Source organism: Miscanthus floridulus, chromosome 14, assembly GCF_019320115.1.
Source record: "Miscanthus floridulus cultivar M001 chromosome 14, ASM1932011v1, whole genome shotgun sequence".
NCBI classification, from domain to species: Eukaryota; Viridiplantae; Streptophyta; class Magnoliopsida; order Poales; family Poaceae; genus Miscanthus; species Miscanthus floridulus.
In genome coordinates, this window is record NC_089593.1 from 19,982,323 (window position 1) to 19,996,869 (window position 14,547).

A 14,547-nucleotide genomic window follows, 5' to 3' on the forward strand; every position below is an offset into this window, starting at 1 on the left:
TGGCATAGCAATCTGCCAACCTTAGCAGAACCTCCATCGAGCGGTCAAAAAAAAAAAAGGCCGTCGAAAAAAAAAACGTAGCAACGGAATAGATTTGCAACTTGCAATTTTCACGAGACAACAAACCCAAGTCGATGAAGATCATGATTTGGACCGGCATAGTAGTTATTATCTCTGCCATTACAGTTTATTTTCCTTTCCGCTTGGAACAAATTAAGGAGCCTCTCCGCTCAATTGAACGTCAAGTATCATAAAAAATTTAATTCGGAATATACCGTTGAATTGAATCATTGCTAGAGTTTATTATTGATTTATGATATAAGATAAGTTTATTTTTTGATCATCCAACTATTGCCCGAGCTTAGTTTTAGCTGGCATGGAACTCGAAGACCAGCGATCCTTGGCCATAAAGGGTGGTGGTTTTGCAGGTGTAAATGACATCAGAGCCCACATGTCACCATTATCTTCTGTCCACTCTCGTAACTTATCTCTCTGGCCCGACCTAAATCAGATCTGGCTAGGATGATGACCAAGTCTAGTTGGTCACATCACTTTACAAAAATGGTTTCTACTTGTGGTTTTCAGAACCACCAGTGGAAATGGTGTGTTCCACTGGCGTTAGCTTGAGAACCGTCTACGTAATAAATCGTATAAAGTGACCGTTGGCATGAGAATCACTTATCTTCAGTTACTATTTATTACAATTGTTGTTATTGCAATGCCACTTTTGCATCAAGCAGTGCCATCACTTGGGATCTTAGGGAAGCACTCATTGGAAAGGTTTCCTTTTTTTTATCGTGTTGACACTAAAATTGGGCCCACGACAATTTAAATAGGCTCATGGCAGTTTTAATCAAATCTAAGAAAAACTATAACAACATAAAAATAGTACCTCATGGGTTTTTCAATAGGATAAGACCACCGATACTCCCTATAAAATAGGGGGTATGGCCGATTGAGGTATCCAATACAAAATCATCCAATTTACATTTAAAATATACCTTTTTTCCCTAATCCTTTTTCTAACCCATGACAAGATGTTCATCTCTTGATCGGATAACCAAGGATGGTTCACTAGGCTTGCCAACCGACCTAGGGGAACTCGCCGATGTCCTTCCCCGACAGGGTTCCTCCCGATCAAGAGCTTTGACGTTTTCTTTGCTATTTTTCTCATAAACTAGTCGTTATTCGTCACGCAAGCACGATTGGTTACCCTCTGGTGGTTTGCTCGTAAATCTCTTCATTTTTTACCACCTTGCTACGTTCTTCGGTCCGTAGCGACTCAGACGATCTAGCCCTAGTTGATGTGCGACTGATCTTCGCGTCAACAGGTCGACTATGCCTACGAGGATGGCCATTTCACTTTGATTGATTTATTATATATCTATGTCTGGGAGGGTTTTATACCTTTCTTCACCGACCTTAATAGTCGATTATGATCAGACACTATCTTCAATTCTTTTATTTATAAGTTATAACCGGAAGATAGGTGGACACATCGATAAAGATTACATTAATCGTTTTTTTTATAAAGATTACATATAATAACCAGATCTAGTTAAAGAGCATTAGTCATCCTTATGGGTAACTAGAAAGTGGAGAAAGATAGTCATACAGATTACTAGTAGATAAGTAGATATGCAGTAACCAGCAATTATCTGTGTAGAGTTGCCGAATGAATTCTTTCATTACCGGCAGAGCTGTTTTGAGAATTCAGACTGGACAGAACCAAAGGCAGAGCTGTTTGAGAATCTAGACTGGACAGAACTAAAAGAACGTGCAGCACTGGACACGAGTCCAGTGAACTAAACATCTTCAGAAACACTCCATTCCCCAGCTCTCTTTTGTGCCTCTCAGATATCTGATAGCATCCAAAACTTCTCTTTCCACTTCCCAGTCGTTTCTCTCTTGCTCCTAAGATGAAGGTTAGTTCCAAATCATGCGTGAATCAGAAGGATGAAAATTGGCTTTGGGATGCTTGTGCTGCAATGCTTATCTCCCCACAATGGCCTTCATCTGCACCCAGTATCCTGCACGCCATACAGGCACCAGCAATAACAAATTGATCAGGGAAGCATCTTCAAAAATGAAAAGATATGCTACAGGCACCAGCTAATTATTTTAGGGTTTTGTAGAGTTCAGTTAGTTGGCCAAACATCTAAATATGCCATAGCATGGCCCTTCTTTTAGGCGAGTATGGACTTTATATTTTGTTATTGCTTGCTGAATTTTGATTGCTGGTAGGACGGTCCATTCCCTGCTGATTTAGTAGGGAACACCATGTATTAATTTAGTATACCTATCCTCTATCTAGAAGCCCTGGCTAACTCTATATAAATTAAATAATGTGTACTTGAATCTGTTCACTCATTAGTCAATACTACCTTCAACAACTAGAGGTTGGATCTTTCAAAAAAAGAGAGAGAACTAGAGGTTGGATACTTCTTAAACCAACTAAAGATAGGGGACTGACGAAGGAACTGCATGGTGCTTACTCTCGGGGCCGAGAAACCCAGAGGGAGCTTAAGGCGCGGAGGCGATTGTGATACTCGCCAATGGCCAAGAAACATCGAGCTGCCTGCCGAACTGTCAGAATCCGGTGCATCTGATGAAGAGTCTGCTGCCTCAAGTTATCAGCCTGGAAATTACACATCTAGCTTTAGCTCATGTTGCAGGAACATTGGACAGATGCATTCCAAAAAGGTATCATTACATGCTTAGTTGACAAGTCATATCTTTTCTACAACGCAGGCATGAAACTTCCACATTTGTATATTCTGATGGCATCATAAAGCCTATTAGATATGAGTGAGCTACATAGTATTGAATAATTAAACTTGACGTTGTCTAAAAAGACCAGCTGCTTATTTTTTTACGAGTGTGACCAGGCAAATAAAGATGTCCCGACTCCTGAATACATTATCTCTGTGACATTACTTTAACTCCTGGAAGTCTTGCTCATCTACAAAGTTGAGTGGAGGACTAAATAACACTGACATAATGATCAAGAGTGAGAAACCATAACCTGTATCACAAAACCTTCAAGGTTGGACAGCTTGCCAAGGGCAAGAGCCATTTGCCCCATGAAGCTCATGTTGGTGTCGTCAATCAGAGATCCACCGGCCATGGTGTCAGCTAGTGACTGATGCAGCTGGTCCAGGCCCTGGGAGAGAGCTTCCTCTGCCTGCTGTGATGACTGTTGAAGGTTGCATATGCCTACCAGTTGCTGCTCAGTCAGGGGATCTAGCTGGGGTAGCAGCGTCTGCAGCAACATGAAAAATTATCTGTACTGAACATGGAAAATATTGTTGTACTAAAATGATGTCAGATTTAGACTGTGTTCATTGTTTCCTACTGTTGGTTGAAAAAAATCTTGTTATTTAAGTATTGAAAAAGTATTTAGACTGAGTTCAGTTTATCAATCTATGTGAATGCAGTTATGTACAGTATAGTGCAGGCAGTTTGACATCAGTTGTTCTATACTTATATTCAGATTATCAGACGAGTTCATACCTTGACCAGATCTGATGGCCTGAATCCACCCATCCAGAGGAAGCATCGCTCAGCAGGGGTTGTCCACACCCCGGTGATGAGGTGGAACACGTCGGACTTGGCTGCTGACGCCTTCAGCTGGAACAGCTCATCGTGGTGGGTCAGGGTGTCATCCACGATGGCTCTGAGGTCACCGTCGGGCAAGTGCGCATGCAGAGCTCCATGCAGCTCGGCCATGCGCCGGCCATGGTCATCCAACCAACGGGCGTACTCCACGTCGAACATTGCGGCGCCTGGACATGGTTGATGATACAAGTGGACTATAAAACGACTACAACAACGCATAAGAACGTTGAGAAATGAGGATCAGATGAGGCACCTGAGCTGGTGGTGTTTGCACCAGGAGCTCCTCCAAGAAAGATGCCCTGAACAACATATTTCATCGATTCAGATGTTCAGTTAGTAGTCAGAAAGTAACACACAGGCCTAGAAACTACAGTGTACTTGGGAACGTGCTCTCTGCATGTCCTGTTCTATCTGAGCGAGCTTCAGTTTGCTGCTCTCAAGCTGCTGAATGTAAGCCTGTAGCACATTGACAAAATTAATTGTCAAGAACTTGGTAAACTCACTGTTAAATGATTCAGTTTCTAAGTAAATGACGCTCAATATTCACCTTCTTTCGCAGCCGGCTTTTGCGTGCAGCTTCTCGGTTCTGCGCAAGCCTTCTGATTGTCTGCTGACACCAAGAGAAGATCAAACTCATCATCTAGGATTCTGATGTACATATATATCTTTGTTAGCTTTCATGGCATCAACTGAGAATGATCTACTGCAAATAGGTAACTGAAAGAGACAGATAGAGACCTTTCGATCAGGAGTCTTGCCAGTCCTTGGGGTGGAACTAGTAGCCATGTTCTGCATACCAAGTATAGATGGACAAGTCACAACATGTAAAATCAGTAAACCTGAGTACAATTAGACAATAGGAGAGAAATGACATAACACTATTTCTGTTCATCTGTGTGTGCCCATGGCGTAAACAATAAATAGTAGGATATCGACATTCACGTTACATCAATCAGAAATAAAAAAATCAGTGGTGTACATTTGGTCGAAGCCACCCACTCTTACAACAGACAAAACCTAGTTTTGCCTTTTGTTCATGTTGTTGTCACGCCCTAATTTGCAAAGTTTCTTTTGGTTAAGTGTGAATCATGCAGTTCATATATAATGTTTTCACCCAATATATCTTGGCAGTTGATCAATTGACCAGAAAGTACCTAAAGCACCACTGACCCAAAGTTGCCATTATTTAAGCATCAGCTGTCTCATTTCTATTCGGGCACAATTCTGTAAGCTAGAGACAAAATAATATTGTAAGAATACAAGCTTGTCTCCTATTGCAGCACCAATGGCAGTACATGATCTATCATGCACTACCTAACGTATCCTCTACTAGCCTACTCGACTTATCCACACACCTATATAGCAAAATGCCATTCATCTAGAGGACTAGCTAGCTCTTATTTTAGATGAATAACTAGAATGACTAGTTCTTGTAGAGGATGTTGTCCGTCATCCTAAAATAAAACTCAACCAATATAAAATTTTCGAAGATAAGAGATCATATTCTCCATCTAATACTAGCAGTACACAAAAACATTAACCCAGTGCACAAACATCAGCGAGGCAGTTGAAACTCTTCTTATTTCTACACGGGGCTAGGGACCAAAAGATTCATCTATCCACGTTGGAATTGGTGATCTTGGGAGCAGTAAGACCATAAATGCCATGGAATTATGTCTTCTTCTACCAATAGGAGAGCATGTACTAGCTAGCTGCATGAGCATCTTGGAAGTTGTGGCCTTTGTGGGCTAGCTAGCGACATGAGACCAGGATAGGGAACAAGATATACTACTATACATTGCATTTTTTATCAATAAGGATGCAGCCATGCAGGAGAGATAGTAAGATGGATGCAGCCACAGAGAAATGCCTACCTTGTGCTGTAGCTGCTGCTGCTGTGAAACTTGATCAAACTGGCTTTGCATGTCTGCTGCTGCTCCGTGCTGATCTGAGGAGTGGTTGCTGTTGTTCTTGCTGCTGCTCTCCGAGTCGTCTGTGCTGTCTGCTGTCACATTTGAGCCCTCCTAACGTGTAAAAGCAAAAGGGGGAGCAGTTGCAAACTTGTGTTCTTGCTCGTACTAGTTAGATGCGATACTTGTAGCTAGTCCATACCTTGGGTGTGTGAAGAGACCTCATAGGCCAAGCTGGGAAGATGTCCAGTGTAGGAGGTGGCCTAGCTGTAGCCGTTGCAGCTGTGACAGTAGCAGCAGTGGGAAAGGCTGCAAGAAGATATCGTAGGGGAGAGGACATCAAGACATCTATCCCAGTACCAGAGATGAAACTGAAAGAATGCATTGGGATCACAAGGGAAGGTAAGTGGGACCACTGTGGCAGTGAAAGTGAACGGAACTTATTCTCTTTGAGCTTTTGCCTACAGAGAGCTAGAGAGTTGGTAGTGTGGTACATGTACTACCATGGAGATCAACTTGTTGCACTCTAGAGAGAGAGAGATAGAGGAGAGGAGAGAGGAGAGAGGAGGAGGAGGAGGAGGAGGGAAGGGAATAACAAGATAATCACGCCACACACAAGTAGCACAGCTGCACAACTGCCACTCCTGCTGCTCTTGCATGGTTGCTTTTGAATACCATGCCCTAACTATTGCAAAAGTGCCTCACAAGGTTGTGCGTTTTTGGCCTTGGCCAGTGCCCAGTAGCCAGAGAGAGAAACGGTTGTGTGTTTTCTTGGTCTTGGTCAGAGCCAGAGAGAGGGAGAGAGAAAACGACTAATAAAGCAGAGAAAGAGAGAGATTGGCATACGCTTGATGTCTCCATGATGAGCTATGGAGGTGGTTGCAGCTTGTTGAGTTCTTGTGAGTGAGGCAACCTGATGCATGAAAGTCTCTTCCAGCTCTCCAAAATAGGCAGCTCCTTCTTGGTCACTGCTAGGCATGTGAAATGGCAATCAGTAACCATTAGAGGTAGAGCAGAAATGTTAGGCAGGAAGCATGAGCAACGTCGTTGGGTAGAAAAGGACGAGGAACCAATGTGACAGAAGATGACAGAGAGGAATGAAGAAATTAAAACTGAGGAACTCATGCAAAAAAAAAATCATAAACTTGAAACAAATGCAATCAAGTTGCAGCTCATTCATCTTTGCCTTTTCATTGCAAAAATCCTGGCCCCAAAACTGAAGAAAGATGCCAAACAGAATATGAGAGGAAAAGAGAGGAAGAGGAAGAGGTGTTCTTACAAGAAGTTTGCAGGAGTGGAATTGGCGATGGCACCATGGAAGCCATAGCCAAGAACACAAGGATCCTGCCTTGAATGGCTAGAACTACTAGTCTCTCCCATCCTGCGCAGCACACTCAGAACTCCTATATACAGATATCCGTGTCCCAAATTCTTCTGCTCTTCTTGTAGATTCACCAGCAACCTAGAAGCTTCTGCATCCAGAACGCAAAAAAGATCAAATCGTCTGATCATGATGCTGCACACCACTAATGGAGTCAAATCAAAGAACATACCAGGATTGGGAGACCTCCAACAAGAAAGAGCCCTGGCGACGACGAAGTAGCTTTGAAGGAGTTGGAGCGCATGCAGGCTTGACCGTTTCTGTTCTGGGTAGCTCTTGCTCACACGCCGCAGATTCTTGTTTGATATGACAGTGTAATAGTTTCAGCTTCTTTAGGTGTGCCACAATGCCCCAGTTTCAGAGGACGATATGTTTTGTTCTCATAGCCTGCTTTTGTACTGTGATTTCCGGTGAGAGAGAGAGGGTGAGAGAGGAAGTATAGGGCCTTGTCTTCACTTGAAAACTTTTGTCATGAAGCCACAGGAATCCCAGGCTGCACTCTTATCACATTGGAACTAACTGCCCTCCCTGGTTGGCCCAGCAAGTCCTCCTAATTTATCTTTATTTATTTATTGCATGACCTTCTTTTTTTTTTGAAAAACTAGAAAGGAAGAACTGTGGATGGATGGATATGGACAGAAGCACTTCTTTAATAATATAATGAGCCGTGGGAAGGATTACAACTTCACATTGGTGATAACATAATCTTACAGGGACTTTCGAAACATAATTGTTTCTTTTTAACTTCAAAATAATTCTTGGAACAGCTGGTTTTCTACTCAACAATGCCACCCCACCCATCGCATTTAGACTTTCACCATGCCTGTCAATCCCTGTTATGAACTTATGATAGCATGGTTAATCACAAGATAACTGCTAGTAGTAGCTCATGCAAACACATGTAAGTGCACTTGAAGTTGAAGTTCACTTAAGTGTTCAAGAGAAACTAATTTGAAATGCAGTAGACCACAAACTGTTGCCTAACAAAAACAGAGGAGCCATCTGGTGTTATCAATTATTCAAGACTGCTTACATTACTATTATATGTACAAAATAAAAAACGTCTGAAACTATTGGTTAGCAGCAGCATGGACATTTTGGTCATTAGCGTTGCCGTGAAGGCGTGAACCAATTTTCTCTTCTGAGAATAAAGGCAGGATCTCTTCCATTTCATGAAGATGGAGTGAGGGAGAAAACCAACAAAAAATAACAGAGACGTCTGCGGCCAGGCCAAGTCATCCTGGCCCAATGATAGATGTTTATGGTCTTATGTAGCTCTCAGCATGCAGTGTTTCAATAAAAAAACATAAACACAATGCATTGCTTATTTATACTAGATCAGCAATTCAAAGATAAAAAAATAACCAAACAAAATAAAAGCATAATCTAAACCTAATTAAACCTGTTGAAAACAAGTCTACCGTAGCTTTGAGGAGTATTATATCAATTAGATAGGAAGTATAATTCGATGTATTCTACAATATTCATGTCAATGCCCAATCATGCAGCGAAAGTAATGACATAACCTACTGGACAGGCAACACCAATATTTTAATTTGATTCCTGATTTTAATTTGCCTGGCATTGTCCCCTGTTAATGAGTCAACATCCATGGCTTGTCAAACAATACCTAAACCCACACCAATCCAATCCATATCCAAAACGTGAGCTAACATATTAAATCCCTCAGCCCAGTGTTAAGTCTAATCAATCAATGGGCTTTTTTTGTTAGCTAATGTCATTTGTCATTGATGTGTTGGACCGAGGTTAAATAATACGTATATGTTTTAACATCTTTGTGCACAAAATTACACGGTAATTAAAAGCAAAACTTGATGCCTCGTGTGAATCTCCAGAAGTGCAAATCACAAACTTAATGGTGGGCTCCTAAAGCCACATCTAAACTCTTGGTCACATGATGACTCAACTGATGTAATTTACAGTAGTGAAAAACACATGAGGCTTATCATTTTAGTTAAAAGAGAACTCCACTACTGTGTGATTCCACATCAGATGTTCACCAAAGAGGAGATATATTTGGCATGCATGTAAACGTAATCCTGTCAGTAATCACCAATTCACCAACAAAGCTTAGATCCTTTTTCATACACATTGGATCCGCTTTTGGTCCTAGCTACAAAAGGAGACATTTTTCAGATAAAGACGATGTGGGCATGTTGTATATATGTTGAAAATGATGGCCGGTGGACATCTTTGTCAATCATGGGTGGATGTCTACTAATGGAATTTGCACTTAATTCATTTTATCCCGTATAAGTTTGTGTTCATTATTTTGTTTGGCTATTTTGCTAGCAAACTTTTGTCAGTCGGGGACTGGAACTCATAATGATGGATGGTTGAGAACATAGCTCATGCAGAGGCTGGGATAAATACTAGTTAGACTTTATTAACAAAGAACCTTTTTCAGTCAGGAAAGACAATGGTTAGCTGGAATAAGAACATATGTCCCTTTCGTTTTACACTTAAAAAATTAAAGCGCTTGACTAATCTATGCTGTTCCTATCGAGCCTTTCTGTTTCCTTTCCTCTGTCCTCACCCTGTCACCCACTATTTTCTTGCCAATGATCAGGCATGAAAATGTGCAAAAAAATATTTACAAGAGAATTTAATAATAGCCCAAAAGGAATAGGAGAATGTTTATGATTGGATTAGGTGATGCATGCGCCGAGCTGCTAGCAGATTGAAAATTGGTACGCCTGGCAAGTTTGGATGCATGCACATTTGGTACAGTAGTTGAAACTTCAAGCATGATTTGAGGTAAATCATTAAGGCTCTAATTAGTTTCTTCGATGACCAGTACCATATTATATTGTTGTGTACAGCTTTAAGCAAACAAAGAACATTAAGTAGTTTATTGGCTAGGCTGCGTTATACTGTAAGTACTAAGCACGGATGGATTACTGGATTAGGCCATTCCTTGTACAGTAAATTTCCAAATAAGGCATATATGCCTATCAAGAGCACCGTAAGCATGATATATACATAGAGGATGATGTAATAGGAAATTAGGAATAACCATTTAGTAGCAATGATATACACAACTAGAGTTGCATGTTAGTAGTTATGATGGTTATGATGATTTGGATGCGAAATGCCGAAATCGAAATCAGTTAGTACTTGTAAGGGGGAAATGGTAACTGAATCGGGCAATTCAATCAAAGGAAAGCTGCAATCGAAATAACAGAAATAAAAGAGATCATTAGAAACTTAGCGGGTGTGACCGTATGAGGCGCCGCGCCGATGGACCTCCTTCGCTGTTCGCTCTTGCCGATAGAGGCGGAACCGCCGGTCCCTCCGCCACCCGCGCCTCCCGGCAGGCCGCCCGGCACCCTCTCCATCTCCACCCGCCGCTGACGCGCATCCCCGACTCCTGTATCACCAACCATAAGCCCGCCGCGTCGCACCTCCGTCGCCGGTTGCCTTGCCGCGTCCCCTCCGTCGTCGTTGCCGGCGATCGTCGTTGGACTTGGTTAGGAAGATGGGCTGGTGTGAGCGTGGGCCTAGACAACTGCTGCGGGCTGGCCGATCCTTGATGGGCCCCACTATTCCCTACCGCTGGCACTGGCTAGGCCTCGTCTTTGATTTGGGCTATGACATTTTATGGCCCAGAACACTGGTCGTCGTAGGAAAATGGGCTGGGCTGTGTTCAAGTGTTGTGTGGCACACACAACCTGGATCATCTCGGTCCGTCTCAGAATGAGGCCTCCAGTTGTACAGTACATTATTCTCAGCCCAGACGTGGTGTACAACTTTTTCCCATTGATTGATTTTGAGGCACATATTTCGTACAGGTACAGGGGGCAACAAACACAAAAATGATCAGCAGATGGGCTACATCCTCATGATCATATACCCGGATTCTCGTGACAGATAAGCACAAACCCGGATTTCGCACATATCCAGGTTTTCTCCGTGAAAATCACTGTGATGTTTCTTGTTTATCATGGGCCTGTGGTTGCAACACCTTTGAGAACATCATCACTTACATTTGTTGATCTCCGAATGCAAATGCCGAAATGACAGACCCGGATCTCGCAGGGTCGAAGATGGTGCGTGGCACTGAAACCGTCAAGGCTAGTAACGCAAGCGTTTGTTTGGTTTAAACTACATGGTGTGCAAGCGGTATCTTGATCTCATTTTTCTGAGTTCATTTTCTCTGTCTGGGAAGATATTACTCAAAATTTTCCGGTTCGGCAAAAAATAGTGCCAGTTGATTGATCGCTAGGAATTTTGGTGGATAAATATATGGATTCATCTGCAGTTCAATAATATTCAGTCTCACTAATGATTTAACTTCTTGAAGTGGCTTACAGAAGAGTGCAAAGTTCTGTTTTCAGCTTAACAGACTAGGTACATATCACCAGTAATTAAGTACCACATGCCTAAGCGGTAAGCTGTGCAAATTCTTCAGACTTAGCTCATGTTGATTCCCACCTTCCTGCCAGTTGGCAACAGTGCAGAATAGCATAACTAAATGTAAAACCAACTATGACAGGGCCATGGGTATGTCATGTTTTTACTAACCGTCACAATAGACCAGGAGTCCAGGATAAGATAGATAGGATTGCGTCAAAAAAAAAGATAGATAGGGAGCTGACAGTGACAATTACCAAGGATCAACCACATAGCAGAAGTACGCATGTGAATCCCTTGGAATTGTTGAGCTATTTTTGCTGATGCCCGATGAGGACACAGAGTGGGAGTGGGCAAAAAAAGATGGAGAGAATATATCTAGATCTTATCTTTGTACGTTTAGATCTATATCTATACTTTTTTTTTTGAAAGGAGCTCCAAAATGCATCCTGTAACTTGTGCTAAGATATTGAAACTTTGATATCTGAACGATCGACCCCGGCTGCTATAGATCACTGCCCTCTGGTCTGCTCTCCAGCGCAGGCCGCCACCCTCCGCAACACTCCTGTTCATGATCGCTTGTTTCTTTGCGCATGAGAGACACCACCATGTCGTCCAGCGACATGCCCTGCTTGTCGAGCATCTTCTTGAGCTCCCGCTTGCTGATCACCAGCTTCACCCTGACGGTGCCCGCTGGCGCCTTCACCGGAAGAACGCTCGCCGCCGGCAGGGGCTCGCCGAGGGAGTCGTCATGGACCTTCATCAATCTGCTGCGGGGTGGCACCTTGAGGACTTCGCTGCTGACATCGTCCATGCTCACGATCTTCATCTCCTTCCTGTCCTGAATCACCAGGCAGTTCCCCATGACGATGGCTGCTGATGGAATTGTGATGTACTCTGAAGTCTGAACTCTGAAGCTCTGTTGGAGCAAAAGATCACAGTTCACAGCTGAGAGATGGGGTTGGAGGCAGCAGTGTGTGTCGTTGTATTTAAAGGAAACGCTTTGTGAACTGGGGCACATTGTTAGGGGCATATTTCTTTAATACCACTGGCCGACCAATCGAAGTTGCTTCACCTATGAGGCTATGATGGCCTATGCAAAAGCTTATTAGCTAGCATAATGACTAACCCACCCACTCAGTAGATATGAGGGTATCAACCTGCCCTTTTGTAACTTGCTGTTCTTGACTTGGTTTATTTGGCATGTTTTGTGTCAGGTCGATCTAGGAAAAAAAATGTGGCGCGTGCGCAATGCATTAGCACAGTTGTCTTAATAACACTAACAAAAAGTTACACATCATAATAGTCACCCACCTTTTGTGTGAGGATAATCGTCACTACTTTGTTTTCTCTAGTAGACTAATGTTAGCTTAGAAAACATTAGTCGTTTGGTGGTACTGATCTTCACCTATTTCAAAGTATCTATCTTATCTACTGCACTACTAGTGCTGAATTTGGGGTATGGTAGTTACACGCATGTCTCTTTAGGTAGTTCTAGCTATTATATATGAAATGGTGTAAATTTGTAACCAAATCCATGCGAATTTATTGCTTTTCAAACTTGCAAATGGCAATGGCTAAACTAACCTTATATGCTTGCTTTTCAAACTTTCAAATTTGGAAAGGCTTGCTAGAGGGAAAAGCTGGCAATATCAAGAACCTGCTAATATGCGAATTGATTGTAGCTCAATTAGTTTCCTATGGTTAATCCTATCTACTTGGGTTAAGATTATGCTACAATGCTCATAGGAGTAGGGATTTGTTAGCAATACGTTTGACTCGCTGGTTCAATCTTTTTTATGTGTAAATCTAGGATTTACACTGATTGTAACTTAAGGAAACAACCAATCAATTTTTATTGGCGGTAGTCTTAAGTGAACGGCCAGTGTAAATCCTGGTGGTTCAGTTAACACTGTCGCCAGTGTAAGTGTATCTGGACTAGAATCATAGCCATGGGCCCACACATCTGTTTCTACTAGTGTCTGCTCTTTATGAACCACCTATGAAAAAAGACAATTGTTTCTGTTCTAGTGACCTATCCACTCTGATTCAAGAACCTACTAACGTTGCTTATAAAAAACATTCTCATAGTCATAGGAGTAAGGTTGGTCAACGATACGTTTGACTTACCAATTCAATCTTTTGGATGTGCTTATAAAAATAGGGTTTTGTAAATGTGTCCATCAAAATAATAAAAATGACTCTGCGTGCATGTACTGTTATGGTTAAAAATTGCTAATGAAAGGATTGATGTTACAAAACATTAGGATGCATATGGGGAGCAACATTTGGGGCAGGCGTAACCCATGTTGTGTGCTTGCTGCTAGCCTTTGGGAAGTGGTGGAGGTAAGAATCATTCGCGTGCATGCTGTCGATTTTGCAGCTGAAAAAGACGGCCGAAATGAATGGATCCAATTCAACAACGCGCGTGCTGGTGTATGTAGGGGGACATGCCGAAAACGACCTTACTCCATTAATCTGTAACCAAAATGATAGCCCATCGTAAAAACATGAATTGCACCAAATTGTTTGGCTTCTAGATCGAGATTCCCTGCAAGCACCGGCATCTACATATGTACGACGACATTGTCGTGTTACACATGCTCTTAAGTGCTAATAAAACGGCCCAACACAAGTGATATTCTTTTTAAATAAAGAAAATACAAGTGATATATATATATATATATATAGCAATTTAGCAAATAAATATGAACGTGAGAGAGACTGCAACAAGTGGCCCTAAACATGGTGCTACGAGAGAGAGATATCGTGAATGTATGAGACTATCTTAAGTCCGTGTCGTCTCTTGCCTTTTTGCACTATTTAGTGATTAAAATATTGATTCAGCTAACTCTAAAACTAGATTATCGAAGACATCCTAAGCCCTACCGTGTATGATCCTGGCTCGCATTTTCTTTCATGCACTTCCTTTTTGTTTTGTACGCTCTCTAGTGCGCACTATGGAAAGCACACGTTTTTTGTGCAGCGACGACACGGACTTGGCCATGATGACGAACAATTAATAATAAGCTTGTTCGTTTCGTCATAAACGATCGGGGATTATTTACTGCTGGCTGATTTAGCTGGTTTGATGTGAGAGAAAAATATTGTTCTAGTTTATAATCCATGATTGGATACGATCGTATAAGCCCAGCCGAACATGCCAAATAAAGTGAGCTGCAATGAACCTGATCAGCCAAATTACCTACTAGACGACTCGTTCAAGCCTTTTAAACCTACCGGATTCAGCTCCCTTCTAGTAGT

General features: G+C 42.1%; 2 protein-coding genes across 4 annotated transcripts; both read right to left on the reverse strand.

Moving 5' to 3' along the window:
- Nucleotides 1-1,637: 1,637 nt before the first annotated feature.
- Nucleotides 1,638-10,345, reverse strand: LOC136502525 (transcription factor TGAL4-like). Of its 3 annotated transcripts, none has more exons than XM_066497797.1 (13): nt 7,082-10,345; nt 6,808-7,000; nt 6,375-6,496; nt 5,731-5,837; nt 5,493-5,639; nt 4,357-4,407; nt 4,166-4,228; nt 3,997-4,074; nt 3,872-3,917; nt 3,514-3,785; nt 3,026-3,262; nt 2,496-2,638; nt 1,638-2,030 (listed from the first exon to the last, which is right to left on the reverse strand). In XM_066497797.1, exons 2-13 carry the CDS (start codon nt 6,906-6,908, stop codon nt 1,949-1,951), a joined length of 1,449 nt encoding a protein of 482 aa, XP_066353894.1. In that variant the 5' UTR covers nt 6,909-7,000; nt 7,082-10,345; the 3' UTR covers nt 1,638-1,948. The 3 variants fall into 3 exon arrangements, with proteins under 3 accessions (XP_066353894.1, XP_066353892.1, XP_066353893.1); XM_066497795.1 differs by having other exon boundaries at nt 5,493-5,642; nt 7,082-7,907; XM_066497796.1 differs by having other exon boundaries at nt 4,166-4,225; nt 5,493-5,642; nt 7,082-7,901.
- Nucleotides 10,346-11,218: 873 nt separating this feature from the next.
- Nucleotides 11,219-12,194, reverse strand: LOC136502670 (uncharacterized). Its single transcript, XM_066497912.1, has one exon. The coding sequence runs from the start codon at nt 12,146-12,148 to the stop codon at nt 11,789-11,791; it is 360 nt and encodes a 119-aa protein (XP_066354009.1). The 5' UTR covers nt 12,149-12,194; the 3' UTR covers nt 11,219-11,788.
- Nucleotides 12,195-14,547: the final 2,353 nt, after the last annotated feature.

What these genes read in the sequence shown, in the direction of transcription:
- LOC136502525 (XM_066497795.1), bottom strand. Translation starts at nt 6,908, where the DNA reads ATGGGAGAGACTAGTAGTTCTAGCCATTCAAGGCAGGATCCTTGTGTT. An exon ending in AAAGCCGGCTGCGAAAGAAG is followed by an intron (nt 4,075 to 4,165) that starts GTGAATATTGAG and finishes AATGTGCTACAG; the next exon opens with GCTTACATTCAGCAGCTTGA. An exon ending in GGCCATCAGATCTGGTCAAG is followed by an intron (nt 3,263 to 3,513) that starts GTATGAACTCGT and finishes ATGTTGCTGCAG; the next exon opens with ACGCTGCTACCCCAGCTAGA.
- LOC136502670 (XM_066497912.1), bottom strand. Translation starts at nt 12,148, where the DNA reads ATGGGGAACTGCCTGGTGATTCAGGACAGGAAGGAGATGAAGATCGTG.